This window comes from Gavia stellata, chromosome 18, assembly GCF_030936135.1.
Source record: "Gavia stellata isolate bGavSte3 chromosome 18, bGavSte3.hap2, whole genome shotgun sequence".
Classification (NCBI taxonomy): Eukaryota; Metazoa; Chordata; class Aves; order Gaviiformes; family Gaviidae; genus Gavia; species Gavia stellata.
This window is the reverse complement of record NC_082611.1, coordinates 17,295,262-17,312,421: the sequence shown is the minus strand read 5'-3', so window position 1 is coordinate 17,312,421 and position 17,160 is coordinate 17,295,262. Positions and strand designations below refer to the sequence as shown.

At 46.6% G+C, this 17,160-nt stretch overlaps 1 protein-coding gene across 1 annotated transcript in view; it reads left to right on the top strand.

Annotated features, from left to right (window-relative positions):
- The first annotated feature begins 7,493 nt into the window (after nucleotides 1–7,493).
- ADCY9 (adenylate cyclase 9) overlaps nucleotides 7,494–17,160 on the top strand; it is an 89,285-nt gene continuing 79,618 nt past the window's right edge. Inside the window, exon 1 of the mRNA XM_009808682.2 lies at nucleotides 7,494–9,230. Within this exon, the coding sequence (XP_009806984.2) occupies nucleotides 7,532–9,230 (1,699 nt within the window). The 5' untranslated portion in view covers nucleotides 7,494–7,531. The remainder of the gene's footprint in view (nucleotides 9,231–17,160) is intronic.

Genomic DNA, 17,160 nt, shown 5'->3' with positions numbered 1-17,160 from the left:
CTCTCGGAGGAAACTTGCCTGCAAGGTTATATGAATAGTTTAGACTAGTTCAGAATAGTTTAGTTCTGAGGGTCCTTTTGCTGCTCCCGTGAAAGGGAGCTCCTCTATCCGTAAGGGTGTCCCCACAGAAAACTGTGCTATGGAGACAGGTTGTCTAAAGAAGCGAGCTGTGAGAACAGAAAGGTTTTATTTTCTGTTTCTCTCTAGTGTGGGCTTCATAAACCTTATTTCGCAAGATCATGTAAGTTGTGATGTTACACAGGTAAAGGAGCGTATACAAGATCTACATGGCTAGAGGGGAGCAGGTCGCGTCGCAGCCCAGGAAAACCACATGTGGGCATCCAAGGAAGATGTAGGAAAAGTTTCGAGAGAAAGTAAAATACATCAGGACTTCCCTCAGTCAAAGGGTTTTTTTTCCCTCAGCCCAGTAATGGTTGCATATCTCATCTGCTGAGGGTTTGGAAGGGGTTACAGTTTTTTTGTTTGCCTGTTAAAATAGAAGGTAAAGCCAGTTCAGAAGACTTTTAACAGAAGTGCCAGCGGCAGTCACTTGCTTGGAGTAGGAAGAGCGTGAGACCGGCCTGCAAGCATGCACGAAGGGAAAACCAGGAGCATTCACAGGAAGGTGGCACACATGAGTGTGCTTGACAGCCTCCTGAAACTTTATTTTTAACGGGTGTCCTTTTGTCGGATGCTAAAAATTACTGCTGCTACACCTGCAAGTTGAAAAGCTGAGCAACTTGAGAAGGGGAGAACGGGTGAATTAACACTATGATTGTTTTTCTACTTCTTGGCCTGACTTGAGCCACAGAAACTTCTCCCTAATTTATATCGCACAGGGACTATTTTTATACACCTTTTCACTGCCTTCCACCTACTCACGGAAGTCCTGCTGATGACTTTACAGTGTCACTTCCCTCTATTTGACTGCAACTGTTGGTCATTTTCATTGTTTTCGGCTATTTTATGCTGTGCTATAGAGTTACAGCACAGCAGTGAGAGTGACTCAACTCTACTTTGGGAATCCTGGATGAGCACTGCTGTAGCAGATCTCCAGTCAGTGTTTTATCGCTTCTACACGTCTTCTTGCCGTCATTTCTTAACGGCTTAAGACTTTGCTTTAGCCTGGTTGTAGCCTGTCCCTTGTCTCCCTAATCTGAAGGTCCCGAGAAGCTGCAAGTGGATGGAGTGGGAGCTTGAGGCTGGGCTAATCTAGGGGACATCAGTGACTCTCGCTTGTCTAAGTCTTTCTCCGGTGCTTCCAAACCCAGAGTCCCATTCATAGCAACCTTAACACTCCTATTTCCAGTAAGAAAACGCCTTTTTTTTTCTTTTTTTTTTTTTTTAAAAGAAGCAGAGCATCATGCAAGTTCCTCCACCGAGTGTTCACAGTTATAAAAGCACGTTAGATGTGGCTGTATTTGCAGCCAACAGTGGTACTTCCTCCCTTCAGAAACAGAGCAAGTTTCTATTTCTGGCTTTGCTGACTCAAGGGTGAGGTACCCAAGCTGATTCAGCAGCTTGGCAAGCCAGGAGGACTTCTGGTTATGAATGGAATGAGCAATAAATGTTAAGTTTGTCTTCGTCTTACAGAAATGTATATTTGAGTGAAGCCACCTCCTGGTGGCAGACATTTTGCCACATCAGTGGTAGAGTCTGTGTTGCTTTCAGCATAGGACACTCGAATGAGACAACCATAAAGCCTGCAAGTAAAATCCTGGTCCTATGGGAGCCGGTGATTCTCACCCAGCTAGGCCAGGTTTTATCCTCCCTCTTGAGGTCCAAGTCACATAAAAAGATCTTCTACTGCTTACTGGCTTATTTTATCAGTGCGTCTCATCTGGGACATGAAATCGTGTCAGTAATATGAGTAACTTGAACTGCAATTTCAGAAGGATGAAAATACAGAACACAAAACCAACCTGGCTGCCCCGAGGAAGTGAGAACACACCACCTACTCAGCTTCCGTGGCTTCATATGGAAAAGATGTCAAAGGTAATCCTTGTGCTATTCTTTGATGGAAAAGTGAAATAAGCATGGTGATACTTTTCTGAATTTAAAAAGCATGGAGGAGAAACAATCCTCCAAAATATTTCCTAATGTTTACCTGTTAGTCTATGAGCAGAAGTCAGGAAATTATTATTTTTTTATCTGTAACATGAGTTCTTTCACCTAGAGATTACTAGGATTCAAAACAAAGCTCATAATGAATGCTGCACACGTCAGCAAGGATGCAGACGCAGAAGTTTGTCAGAAAGTGAGATCCTGCTATTTGTTAAGGTAAGAAAGTAGGGAATGGGGCACCTGGGCTGTCCCCCTTGAGCCTTTCTGTCTGCGGATGGACAGAACAGGTTTTAACTCATTTTCCTCCAATATTTATGCTGTTTCCAGAGCCAGGCAGGATAAACAGTCTCCACCCATGGCATCCATAATGCCTTTTCTTTCAGGCTGTAAGTTTTCCTTCGACAGCATACAATAAAAGCCACAAACTTCTAAATAGCATTCCTCCTCCCCAACTACACCAACTACGCTGGCATTAATATCCGCTCTTGTTCTAGCCAGCAGTTTGCATGTCATATTCTTCTGCCTCATGAAGGCGGTTTGTGAAGCCTAAAAAAGCATCATGTGGGTTGCCACATTTCAGAACCCCCCTAAATAGTTTCGCACAGCTCCATCCGATAAGCAGTGAAGTACAATATTATGAATGTCAAACAAAAGCTCATCATTAGAGCTGACAAAGCTGTGCCTCTGAGAAGGGAAGTAAATTCAATTCTATAGACTAAATATGTGTATTTAGTGGCATGAAGTTAAAAGAAATGTGCAAGTAGGATACACATTTGCCCAGCTATTGCACCGTAAAGTATTTCCTCTAACTCAGTCTCTGAGAAAGGAAACCAGTCACAGAGTACTTTGGAAGGGCAGTCAGAGCTCTCTGCAGGAAAACAGCACAACCCAGAGCTACCAGACACTGAAATGAACCCGGGACTCAAAATCAATGCTGTGTGGTAGCTCCCAGCTCTTCCAAGACGTGCTAACGGCGGTTGCTAAGAAAGTGACCCAGAGGAAGCATCTTCCTTAAAGGATGCCACAAACATTACCCACACTGACGCTGCCTTAGAGGGACAGGCTGACTGTATTATATTCTGTGGGATTAAACTCCTCCTGGATAAAAACAAATCAGAAGGCGTGTGCGTGTGGGGGGAAATAACAGATACCACTTCAAACCATTTCTTGCCCTCTAAGACAAATTTTAGTCACACTTGAAATAAATACAGGCATCACTGGCATTTCTTGATTACTGCTTACATGTATTTAATCCGCTTCTTGAATTCAACGGAGAAAAATCTTCACGATAAAAGCAAAGTGAAAGAACAGTGTCCGTGACATAATACCCAATATAAAAAAATCCAGTCTTTCGGGAGGCAGCACTTGGTTTTTCCCAGCCAGTACGGAGCTAACAAAAGTGAATACACGCTACGTGTTCTCCCTACTGCATACACAGAATATCTTTCCACAGAGCTTGGCACTGACAGAGGAACCTAGGAGATGGCTGGGCTGGTGAATGTGGGGTGGCTGTTTCACCCAAAGATCAAAAGGAGGAGCAGGATGGGAGTCTACAAGTAACAAACGTAGTGGGAGCTTCCTTGGGGGAGGAAGGATTCAGAACAACCTCGAAATCATGGTCTGAAGCTCACCAAAGGAGGGTTTTGACAAGTCAGATGTCTTTTTCAGTCCATTTCGCTGTCCTTCAAACCACTATGGAAAGCTGGGATAGAGGAGACTACATCATTAGCGGAGATCAAAAGCAGCCTCTGACTAGTAGCCAGGCAAAATATGGGATCATGTGGGTCACTCAGTTAAAACTTGTGATGTAGCCAGTATCTTTGATGCGATTCTCTTTATTCTAAGAGCATACAAAGTCCTGCATTATTGAGCACAGGGGAAACAAGACACCCTTCTCTTGCTTCTCAGTCTAAGCTTCGCTTCTGCTTCTCCTCTGCCTCCTGCACACATGTACCTCCACGCCTGAAGCATCAGTCTCTTCCTGCGTGCACACAGGGAAAACACATATGAACGGTCCCTCTCCTCTGACTGCGTGAGCACACTCGTGCACGTGAACTCTCCCTCTGCAACCTTACACACACCTGAACCACCTCCTTCCTGCACTTACTGCTATACATACACAAACCGCTGCCTAACGGTTTTATTTTGAATGAAGGTACGATCCTGCATCTTCATTTTAGATGCAAATTGAATTAAAGCCTACCCAAGCAAGTTTCAGTAATAAATACCAATTTGAGGGGCCTCATCTTTTACTACACTCTAGCAAACAGCATTTTACTTACTCAGCACCTAGGCACTCTTAGTCACCTTGGACCAAAGGAGCTGAATAAAATCATGACTTTGTTGTTAGGGAAAACTCCCATCTTCAACGGGAGGAAAATGTACCCTGCTGTTCTTTTCAACGACATCCTGATTTACTTAGAAATAATACGGGCTTAAATTATTTCCTGTTTCCCCCCCACACGTTAGCTCTTTGTAGTTTCTACCCTTTTTGGAGGGGTGTTAAGGAAATGCAGAGACTCAGACTGGCAGCTGAGTAAGGATGTCATAAGCGATAATAATAAGCCAATAATATCATGAAGCAAGGCTAAAAAAAATTATGCTGGAATTTCAGTACCTCTTATATCTCAAAGTTCAAATCACCCAGTCGCTGCAACCACATAAATCTTACAGGTTTACATAACAAAGTTAAAAAACACAGGCAGTTTTACCTTAAATTCTGTGCCATTGAGGTAAAAAACTTGGTTCCTTTTCCCACCAAACTTCTACAGTATCTTTGAACCCTTGGAAGTTGTCGCAGTTATTTAATCCTCCAGATTAAAGAAATTCATCATCCTTTATGAAGTAAAAATGTAACTTTAAGCACATTTAGATGAATCACTGAAAAGGTTGCAAAGAAGTCTTAGTATCAATTAATAGCCAAGCCCGGGAGGCCATCCTTCCTTTCTGCTCTGTCAGCTAAGGGATTTCTTTCTTCCCAACAACGTTTATGTAGGAGTGGCACGGTAAGCACCACTCGCTATAAAATATTGATCAGCCGAGCCATTAGTTGGAATTCGAGAGACGGCTATGTCATAGCAAAACCAAAACAATTATCGCCATTGATTGGACTTCTTTATTATAGATTATTTTGGTATTTGAGTACGTCAGGCAATACAAATGTCTTCAAAATAATAATAACAAAAACACGCTTTACAGCATGGTTACTGCACACTAAGTAATATCTTTACAAAGGAAATGGGAAAAAAAAAAATACAGGTTTCGGTTCCAGTAACTGTGTGGCCTCATATTTTCTATTAAAAAAAAAAAAAGGTACATTTTACCAAACGGTGTCGTCTTCAGAGGAGAAGGGACTCGCTGCTGGGCCGGACACGCGGCTGGAGAAAGGACGGCTGCAGACGAGCGCTTTGCGGGCAGCCAGCTGGGAAAGGCTCACCTGGAAAACAGTAAATAGGATTCAAGGAAGCAGGAGCCACAGCAGGGCCTGGGCTGCTGCAGGCAGAAACCGGCCAAGCACCAGAGCAGGAGCTGAGGGGCTGAGAGGGAGCGGGATGAGGAGAAGCTGGCGGGAGTGTCACCTGTGAGCAAGGGTGAGGGATGGAGAGCTGGGAACGTCACCTGTGAGCAAGGGTGAGGGATGGAGAGCTGGAACGTCACCTGTGAGCAAGGGTGAGGGATGGAGAGCCGGGAACGTCACCTGTGAGCAAGGGTGAGGGATGGAGAGCCGTGAACGTCACCTGTGAGCAAGGGTGAGGGATGGAGAGCCGTGAACGTCACCTGTGAGCAAGGGTGAGGGATGGAGAGCCAGGAACGTCACCTGTGAGCAAGGGTGAGGGATGGAGAGCCGGGAACGTCACCTGTGAGCAAGGGTGAGGGATGGAGAGCTGGGAAGAGGAGGGGAAGAAGCTGAAGCAGGCGCAGAGGGAAAGCCCGCGAAGGAGGGAAAGATCGGGGCCATCTGGGAGGAAGAGATAATAAAACTGAGGGAGCGGTGCGGGCGAGATAGCGTCAGTCATAAACACGCCAAGAAGGAGGAGAGGAGGAAAATAACCCAGCGAGTTTCCAGCAGGCTGCGGGGATGCGGAAAGGTCGAACTGTTTGCTGAAGTGCCTGTTGTTTGCGCATGGCGAATGTCAGCCCCGCCAACGGCGGCGTTTCCCCGGCCCCCCCCCGTGAACAAACAGGGCCCTGACGGCGGCGGTGGGACCCGCCGGGAGCGACCCGCCGCCTGTGGGGAGCGCGGCCCCCGCGGCGAGAGGCCGGGCCGCGCAGCCAGGGGAGGGGGGACGCCCTGAGGGCCCCGCCCGGCCCAGCCGCCGGTCACCCCGCGCCGTCCCGTCCCCGTCAGCCCTCGCCGCCCCGCCGAGGGGCCGTCGCTGGCTGGCGGAGGGATAAGCCCCCCCTGCGGGCCGGGCGGGGGCGGTGTGTGCGCCCGGGGACCGGCTGCCGCCCCGCGCCCCTCAGGCCGGCGAGAGCACCAGCGGGGAGGCGGGGGGGGGTGTGCGCGCTCCCGCCGCGGCGCCGCGCCCCATTGGCCGGCGGGGGCGCGCGCCCGCAGCCCCGACACCCCCCCCCCCCCCCCCCGCCCGCGAGGAAGATGGTGGCGGCGGTGGCCGCCCGCGCCTGAGCGCGCCCCCGCCGCTCCCCTCCCCTCAGACGGCGGCGCGCAGGCGGGCGGGCCGGCCCCCGCCAGGGCAGGGAGCTCCCCGCGGCGGCGCGGCACCACCCCGCCGGGAGGGGTGACGGGACCAGCCCCGCCGGGCCCCGCGGCAGGCGAGGAGGAGGCGGAGGAGGCGGGCGAGCCCCGCGCCGGGGGCTGAGGGGCGCCGCAGGGGCACTCGCTCTCTCGCCCGGGCGCTGCCCGCGGCGCCAGGAAAGCGCGGGGCGGCTGAGGGCCCAAGGCCCCGTTGGCGGGGAGCGGCGGGGAGGGCCGCGCAGGCCGGCGGGGGGCGGCCGCCGGTGCTGTCCCGGCTGGGCGAGCGGGCGGGCGGGGAGGCAGGCAGGCGGCGGGGCGGCGCGGCGGGAGCCGGCCCCTTGGCGGCGGCCGTGAGGGGAGCGCTGCCCGGCGGGCGCGGGGAGGAAGCCGCGGCCAGCTGCAGCCGACATGGAGGAGCGGTCCCCTCCCGGCGGGGGCCCGGCGTCCCCCCCGCGGGACTGAGCGAGCGGCCGCCCGCCCCGCGCCTCGGCAGGGCTGCGGGAGCGGGGCCAGCGGCGGGCGGCAGCCCCGGCCCTGCCCGGCCGGCGGAGGCGTGCGAGGCGAGGGGAATATGTGGGGCTGCCCGCGCCCCAGCGCCCTGTGTGCCGAGCCCGGCGAGCGGCGGAACGCCGCGGCGCTGCCCGGCCGCCCCTCCGCGCAGGCGGCGGTGGCGGCGGGAGGAGACTAGAGGCGACTCTGCGAGGAGCCCCGTGCCTTTCCCAGCCCGAGAGACCCAACTCCTGAGCGGGCTCTTCGGGAGGAATTGACAACATGGCTTCCCCACCGCACCAGCAGCTGCTGCATCACCACAGCACCGAGGTGAGCTGCGACTCCAGCGGGGACAGCAACAGCGTGACGGTGAAAATCAACCCCAAGCAGCACCAGGGCTGCTCCTCTTCCAAGCACTGCAAGTACAGCATCTCCTCCAGCTGCAGCTCGGGGGAGTCGGGGGGCACCCGCCGAGCCGGCGGAGGTGGCGGCAGCGGCCCCGGCCTCCGCCGGCAGAAGAAGCTGCCACAGCTCTTCGAGAGGGCTTCTTCCAAGTGGTGGAACCCCAAGTTCGACTCCAACAACCTGGAGGAGGCTTGCATGGAGAGGTGCTTCCCGCAGACCCAGCGCAGGTTTCGCTATGCCCTCTTCTACATCGGCGTGGCCTGCCTTCTCTGGGGCATCTACTTCGGCATACACATGAGAGAGAAACAGATTGTTTTCATGGTGCCGGCTCTGTGCTTCCTCTTGGTATGTGTAGCGTTTTTTGTGTTCACGTTCACTAAGACTTACGCCCGCCATTACGTATGGACTTCGCTGATACTCACCCTCCTGGTTTTTGCTTTGACTCTCGCTCCGCAGTTCCAGGCTCTGAAACCTATCTCAGGAAGTGGTGACATGTCCAATCAGACTGCCCCGGCAGATCCCACAGACACTTGTCTTTCTCAAGTAGGCAGTTTTTCTATGTGTATTGAAGTGCTCTTGTTGCTTTACACGGTGATGCACTTACCCTTGTATTTAAGCTTGTTTCTGGGACTGTCGTACTCGGTCCTCTTCGAGACCTTTGGTTATCACTTCCGCGATGAGAACTGTTTCACACCTCTCGGAGCTGGTGCGGTTTACTGGGAGCTGTTGAGTAAAGCCTTCCTGCACATCTGCATCCACGCCATCGGTATTCATTTATTTATCATGTCCGAAGTCAGATCGAGAAGCACATTCCTGAAAGTGGGGCAATCCATCATGCATGGCAAAGACTTGGAAGTGGAAAAAGCCCTGAAAGAGAGGATGATTCATTCTGTTATGCCAAGAATAATAGCCGATGACTTAATGAAGCAGGGGGATGATGAAAGTGAAAACTCCATCAAACGTCATTCCACCTCAAGCCCCAAAAACAGGAAGAAGAAGCCCTCCATACAGAAAACCCCCATAATATTCCGTCCTTTTAAAATGCAGCAGATAGAGCAAGTGAGCATTTTGTTCGCAGATATTGTTGGCTTCACGAAAATGAGTGCCAATAAATCTGCCCACGCTCTGGTGGGCCTCCTGAACGACCTTTTCGGACGTTTCGACCGCCTGTGCGAGGACACTAAATGCGAGAAGATAAGCACTTTGGGAGACTGTTACTACTGCGTAGCTGGCTGCCCGGAGCCCCGGGCAGATCACGCTTACTGCTGCATCGAGATGGGCTTAGGTATGATTAAAGCCATTGAGCAGTTTTGCCAAGAGAAAAAAGAAATGGTGAACATGAGAGTTGGTGTTCATACTGGGACAGTCCTGTGTGGCATTTTGGGAATGAGGAGATTCAAGTTCGATGTGTGGTCCAATGATGTCAATTTGGCCAATCTGATGGAGCAGCTCGGGGTGGCTGGAAAAGTCCATATTTCGGAAGCTACTGCAAAATATTTGGATGATCGTTATGAGATGGAGGATGGAAAGGTGATTGAGCGAGTTGGTCAGAGCGTGGTAGCCGACCAGTTAAAAGGTATGTGCTTTTATTTTGTGCTCAGTCTTTTTTTTTTTTTTTTTTTCCTTTTACGAGGGAATATATTTTCCCTAGTGCATGTTTTGTGCTTGTTGACTTGCAAATTGAACATGTTTTACATTTAACTCGGCATGCTGGTGATCAGAAACATCATGGGCGTTACGGAATAAAAGATGCCACGGAGATAAGTGCGAAAGATCTTCTGGGGTACTCAAAATGTACTTAGACTTCAAAACTCCTTAGCGCTCCCTGTGAGAGTATCGCATCGTAGGGAGGAGAAGGTTAATGCGTTTGCTGTCTGCAAGAGGTTTTTGTTTTACTGTTGTGTGTCATCCTTTAATTCAGTAAGTAAACTTGTTAATTGACTTCATGTGCCATACATAGAGCATATGTGTTTTGCAAAATTATGTATATCTGTGAAAAGTTTTTTTTGGCATTGGGAGAGTTGGGACTGCGAAGGCATTTGGGAAAAATGACAGCTGGATTCACAGAAAGAAATGAGCGCTGTAGATTTGGCAGTTTGATATAGCAAGTTGTTACAGTTCGAAGTTATGCTGGAAAAAGTTGCTCAGGTGGTTGAGTGAGCTGGCAGAGGCTCTCGTTTCTGCAGCTCTAAGGATTTGGGGATGAAACTGCAAATTTGTCTTTCGGAAAAGAAAATGAGGGATCCTTCGGTTCCCCTTATGGCTTGGCTAAGGGTCTGATTTTCATTTTTCTACAGAGTATTCATTTTGAAATGAAACCCTTGACTGCTTTCTAGCAGCTCTTAGAAGCGCTTGCAGGAGGATGGCGCGTGCTGAGGGTTTAATTGTGTCTTTAGTCAAAGCTGTGTCTCCAGTGCTGTGCCTTTGTCTCACGGAGGTATGGTTATCTGCAGTGCTTGTAGCCCAAGGTGGGGAGCAGACAAATCAAAATGAGAATGGAATATGTTGCAAACCCCTTTTTTGCTATGTGAGTTTATTCATTCTGTTTATAAATGTACCCGTTTTTATAAAGAAAGTGTTGAAAACGGAGTGGAAGAAACTGAAGGAGTCATAGGACAATGTTGTGATGGGGGAAGGAGATATTCGTTGCAACAAACACGAAACGAGGCCAGGATGGTTGTAGAAAGGTCAGTGAGTAAGGACGGGGGGAGAGTATTGCAAAACAGTGGTGGAAGCGGTAACGGCAGGCTGCTCGCCTGTGGCAGGTGCTTATTTTGATGTGACACAAATACTTATTTTTGGTGAGCTAGCTGTCCGCATGCATATGGCAACAGGGCTGAAATGAGAGGCTTACGGGGAGGAAAAATATTGACAGTGACATTGGTGGCTGGAAGCCATAGAACTGAGGCAGATGTGTGTCCCTGGGCTTCGGCTTTCTGTTTAGCTTCTAAAAATACAAATTCAGTTAATTTCTTTGAAAACTGTTGACACTGATGTATTTCAGTGGAAGTGTGCTTTCAACAAAAAAAGGATCAGGCGTAAACTCTCCGTTATGCTAAGCTGAATCTTGCTGTTTTGGTGACAATAAATTTAATAGGTTGTAGAGAAACAACCCTGCGATATTTTAAGTTCCTAATTTCCTTCTTCCATCTACCTTTACAGCCAGATGCAGCGTGAAGGCTGTGTTGTAGCAACAAATGAAGTATTTTTGCTAAATTTGTGACTGTACTTGATATCACTAATCACAAAGTGACGTGAACTTACTTGTGGAGACTGATGGTACTGCTCTTAAATATTTTTATTTATTTGTTTATATTTTCTAGGAGCTCACAAGAGCACTGTGTAGAGCAATTATACCCCCATGCCAGGAGTGGTATTTTCATGATCTTTCTCAGACTTCTGTTCCGTCCTTGGTTACGTTATTGCGAGAGAGCATAGGCTGCTGTGTCTCCTCAGTGCAGTGGTATGGATTTTGCAGCTTTGAATGCCTTTCACAGGTCCTGCTTTAGCCAGGGCACTACAGGTGAACAAACTGAAATGCAATCTAGATAAGATGAAGTGTGCTTTGTGGACTGACGTTTTAATGGTCTCTTCTTACCCTGAAACCTCGCTATGAAAGCAACTGGAGCATGTGGTAAGAATTACTTTCGCGAGAAATGTGGGTTGAGTTGGGTTTTTTTTCCCCTTTCCCTTCTGTATTTTGTTGTGGAACTGTAATTAGCTTCCATTTCTTATCCGTGTCTTAAATAGTTACAGAAATCAGAGTCTGTGTGTACTACTAAATGAAGCAGACCTGTGCCATGATCACCTTTATCCACAGGTCCATGGCACACGTAGTCCCTTTCCCTCCCATGCCCAGACCCTCAGGGGCATGCAGTGGGTGCTGCAGAGTTGCCCATTTTTTCCTCTTTCCTCAGTACTTTGTTCCACAGTCAGATTACTTGGCTGATGGCTAAATGGCATCAGGGGGAAAAAAAACAAAAGGCAACGATAAAAGCAATCTAACAGCAGTGCCTCAGGCTGGCGTCGAGAACCTGCTGCAGGGGAGGGTTTTGTTAAGAAGCAGCTCTGAGATTTAATAGAGTAAACTGAGATTTCGCTTCTTAATTAATTGTCCTTTGCCAAGCACCTGCTCAGTTTTGTGAACGGAGGTGCCGTTAGGAAGCTTTGCTTTGCTATTTTCCCTGAGAATTCGTTGATAGTAGTAAGAGGAAGTTTGTTGTGGTTGTTTAATGATGTCATACGTCGTACTCTTTTCAAGTACGAAAGTGCTGCGGAGATAACAGACATAAGCTTTGTTTCCCTACCAGTACTTCACTTCTCGGCTTCCTTTCAACCTTTGGTATCTTAATGATATCCTATTTTTTATGTTGTGTGTCTAGTATATTATCTCTTAATTGTCTGAGCTGCTGCAGTAGTCGTAGCTATCTTTCTGAAGCTAAGTCAACATGATCAAGTAAACTCTTTATAGAGCAAAATGGGAGGTGCCGAGGATTCGGTGTCCACGTTACGCACATCCCAGGACTTCTACCTATGACTAGCTCTGGACTGGGTCTTTGAACAGAAGTACCTCTGTGGTTGGAGCACATCAAGCGTGCTGCTGGAGCATGTCTTTCAGCTCGGTGCACCCAGAAGGAATCCAGGTACAACTCTACAGTGTGCATCAAAGCAGGGTACATAGGAGTGAGTTGGGCAAACTGCTTCAAAACCATGCTCCCCCGTTCCATTTGAGATACTAATGCAGATGGACCCTGAGTTGTCCTAGTGCTGCTGTCCTTGTTTTTTGGGAATAGAAGAGGCAAAACTAAATTTCTCTTTCCCTGTGCTGTTTTGTGGTTCATTGAAATCTTGGGATGAAAATATCTTTTCTTCCTTCTTTGCTCCCTTGGCTCCTTATTGCAAGAAGTGGGGCCCTGGTATGTTCCCTCCCATTTCTGACTTCTGAATTAAGTAGATGGTGGCTAAAACAAACCAGCAAAGAGAGCGAGCCATTGATGGCCTTAGAATGTTTTTGCCTGTTTCTGACTGCTGTTTGTTTTAAGACTGCTTAGGCCATCTGTTTTCACAGCACCTGATCCCCTTGGATGTGAGGGGAGCTCAGGAGAGCAATGTTGCAGTGATTTTTTTTGAGGTCCATAGATAAACCCTAGACATCAGTTCAATTACATCTTTCATAATAATTTTGCCATAGAATTTGAGACAGCTCACTTCTGTTTTCTTGCTGAGCTTCCTAGCAAATAAATTTATTGAAGACTATGAGAGACCGAGAGTCACATAATACACATTAATGTGTCCCTTCTGAACTCTGGAGTCAGAGATCTCTTCTTGGGATATAAAAAGTTCTGCTTATGGAAATATTTTTGTTTTGCTCTGTTCTTCTTGGTTGTTTGCATTTCTCTTTCTTGTTACTTAGGAGGTCACAATATTGCTATTTGCCAGACAGCCAGCAACTCTTCCAGAAATACCAGGGTCATCGGCATCTTTTTTTGAGTGCTCAAAATACGTGAGCATGTTGGGGCAAGAATGCTTTCTCTGTGTTTATAGAGCATAGCACAGTGGAACCATGATTTCATTTGGGGCATTTGTTTGTATGCTGATACTCTAATAAGAGTAATTGTTATTGACGTTCCCGTTAAAATAAGTCCCGAGCTTTCTGCAGCAAAACACCTCCGTGTTCAGTTTGCCTCAAGGAATGGCGTTATCCCTGAATTTCTGTTAGAAGCCCTTGAAGATACAGACACGCTTTTCCTCTCTGGTTTTGTCATTTGCTTCATCATGGGGAAAAAAAAGTAAGTGGATCTTGTGTGCTCTGTCACCCGGCTAACCAAAGCGAGTCGTTGATGGCTTCAGAGGGAAGGTCAGCTTTCACAGCACTTACTGCCTGAAAATCCACCAGTTCATCTGTGGCAACTGGTGGCCGTTCCTGATAAAGCATATCAAAGATCTGCAGCTTACTGTATTGTTCTCCATGTTTCTTTTAATATCTGCTTTACTTTTAAACATTTTTTTTCATAAAGCAAATCAGTTCTAAAAGTCACCATTTTTCTCGATACTGAAACCTTTTAATGCAATTTAAGGCTATTATTTCTCCATAAATAGCCTAGCTCTTCACATGGTGGCAACCTGCGACCCATGGGATGCTTTTCCCTTGGCAGCCCATGGGATACAGCTCTGCCTGGTGACTTGATACTCTGCTGCTTCTTCAGGTTTGGGTTACAGGGAACACGGTGTGGGTGTTCCTGAAAGACAGAAGTCTCGGATAAGGTTATGAAGAGATAAGTCCTTCAATTTTCCTTCCCTTCCTCCCCTCTGCAGCCCATCAGGGGGAGATCATGGTTACACCCTGACGGCAGTGAAGTCTTCCCTGCCTGCTCTGTCGTTCTGTCTTTTCCCAGACCTGCGCCCAGAGGACCCGTAGTTGTCATGTGCTTCTGGAAGTTCATAGGTAGAGGAAAGATAAGAATAAAGTTGTCCTTAGCTTTTTAAGCCCAGACTGCTGGGCGTAGTGTAAATCTAGAAGGCTTATGCTTGTGCCAGCAGGCAGCTCTGCAGAGTGCTCTGCACAGATTTGGCTTTGCTCTGTGGCTTGGCTAAGAGCAGCTTTAGTCTCTAACTAGTGAGTGTTTTTGGGGTGGGTGCAGGAGGTTAGGGTGCTTGTCTTGTGTCTTGCCAGCTGCTGTGCAGGTCTTCCCGTTCAACCTCTGGTGTCATCATGTTCAATAAATGTAAATCTTTAGGTACTGGCTTTTTATATTTATTGAACTCGTTTGTGACAGACATTGTAATTCTGGGTTTCATGTGTTCTGATACTAATCTGATGGTCAGGCAACAATTGATAGAACAAATGTCAGTGTTTTTTTAAAGTGGTAATGAAGTAAGCATGTGTATGTATTTCCACTTTCCCACAAAACAAAATTCTGAGTGCTGACTGAGAGAGAAAATTTTAGTGACTAGTCAGTTTATCTATTTTACATAATCTGACCTATTAACTGTTGTTATTGAGGTAGTGGTTCATGATCTTATTCTCAAGTGTGAGACTGAAAATAAAATATCATACACGGGTTGACTGCACTCCTGTATTTAAAAAATGAGAAGTATTCAGTGACAGATAAAGAATTATAATTAGAGGTGATTTGCATGAAGGCATATTGCCAGGAAGAAGTAAATTCTACATTGACTTAACATTTTGACGTGATCTGTAATTTTACCATGTAATAGCAAAAAGAAAAGGAGGTAAATAGTGAATATAGTTGCTCAGCCTGGTTCTTGTCAAGTCTTCACTTGGTGAAGATGTGTTTCATATAAACAAAGAACTTTTTCTTTGTTTCTGTAAACAAAGAACTTCATATGAAAACCTGGTGATTATTGAGCTTTCCGAATATTTTACATGATGCAATGATATAACTTTTTCTGAAAGTAGACCTATGTATTTGTGCGTTAGTACGGATCGGCTTTACTGCCAAGTAGGTTTTGTGACCTCTGCAGGAAGGTCACAGTTTCTCCAAATTTTGAGGAAGATGTGTTGAGTTGCTCCTGGTTTTTATGTGTGCAAGACCAAGTAGAAAAATACCTCAATTAAAAAATATTCACACTTAAGCTCATTTTATTATTTAAGGGAAACTTGGATGTCGGCTTTTGAGGCTTTGAGTTTTGATAACGTACTTGAGGGCTAATTTGGCTGCACACAGTAAACAATAATTTATACACACAGTTATTATCTGTGTCAGATTCTCTGCTTTGTACGGGATGGAGACCGACTCTAACCATGTACTTTGTTTAACAGCGTGGTCTTCAGTTTCGATTTATTGTGTGTCCTGACACTAATTAACCAATAAGTCAAGGCAGTACTGACAGTCTGGTTCTAAAGTGTTGCAGGTCTGCCTGTTTAGGCCCTCTATAAGCACTGTAGAGTGAAGTAATGGTTTCAATAGACCTTAAGACATTTACATCCTACGAGAGTTGAAGTGAGCATGGCAGGAGTGGAGCTTTATTCTCGAAGATGGGAAAGATGAGCACTGAAATCCGAGGTCCTGTGATACTGGAGGGACACCATGGCTTCTGCTGCATTTGGTGACCACCATCTGCAGGGTCTTTCATTTATGTTTCTCTCTTTGGCTACCCAAAATATAGGTGCTGCAATGTAAACAGGTACCCTACAAATAACAAATCTGAGCTGTCTTCTTCCTTCTTCCCGTTTACGTCAGTAAATCTTCAGAGCTAGGTGAGGGACTATTTAAATGCAAGAGAATTTCTTCTTTAAATAACAGCCTTGACACTGTGGCTTTTAGGGGAAAAAGATTGATGGAAAAGACAAAACAAAGTCAAAGACGCATAATTTAGATTCATCTTCTGTCATGAGGAGGATGCATGATTTGAATGGGTTGTTTAAAACTCTTTTTGCAGTTATTTCACAATATGTACTTCACTTTTCCTTCTGGCAGGCAAGGTATATAAGAATTTACATTCACCACTTCAGAAATGAAGTACATTTTAATTGGATTTCAAGTTGCTGTAGATTGCCCTGGACTATTACTAAAATTAGTAAATTGAAATTATTTTCTACCATCTACAGTTTGTGTGTAAGCTTTCTCTCTTGATCCTGAATCACAAGCTCGCTCTATCCATCCTGGCTCTGTAAGGAGACAGCCATTCCTCTTTCTGTTACAGCTGACACTTGAAAATTCTCTGCTATTTTTAGATGATTTTCAATCTCATTTCTGTCCTTTGAAAAGAAAGGAAAAAAAATTTCGTAGCCTTTAAATTTTTAACTTTCAGTGGGAGTTGCTATTGCAAAGAAGCCAGCTAGTCAATAGAGTGCCATTAACACATTTTAACAGGTTCTGTTATATAAGTTTGCATTATTGTGATAGCTGTTTCATAGGTTTGTAGGAAATTGTTGGAAATCGTCTTAAAGCAAAGCCCTGCAGGTTTTGAAAGTGTAGCTGCTTGCTCCCAAGTAATAATTTGTGAAAATATAAAGTGGCAATTGGAAGAGAAGTGTAGGATGTGGCATTGTGGGCCATGGTTTAATGGGCGTGGTGGGATTGGTTGATGGTTGGACTTGATGATCTTACAGGTCTTTTCCAACTGTAGTGATTCTGTGACTGGAGATTGTACCACAGCACTACAGCTTTTTCTTCACCCAAACATCACGTTGGGGCACTGGTACTGTCTTAGGCAATAGACAGATTTGGCTGGTTAGGCTTATCTTGCTAGGCATTTGTAAGTATTGGACTGTACCAGATATGGGTACTGCCCTTCCAAGCCAAATTGTTTTAATCAAATGAAGATTCTCTTCCATTTTTCCTTCCCCAGATATTTTAACCTAGAGCAGTAGGCCTACTAGATATATGGCTTTAGGGATAGATATTTTTCATGGTTCTGAAGTTACTTTGTGAAGGAACAAAACGTTCTAGATATATTTCTTCAGCTAGCATCCCGTGGACTCAAAACGCCCCTTACAGTTGCCTGAAAACTTTTTGGGTTTGTATTTGCTACAGTAACTT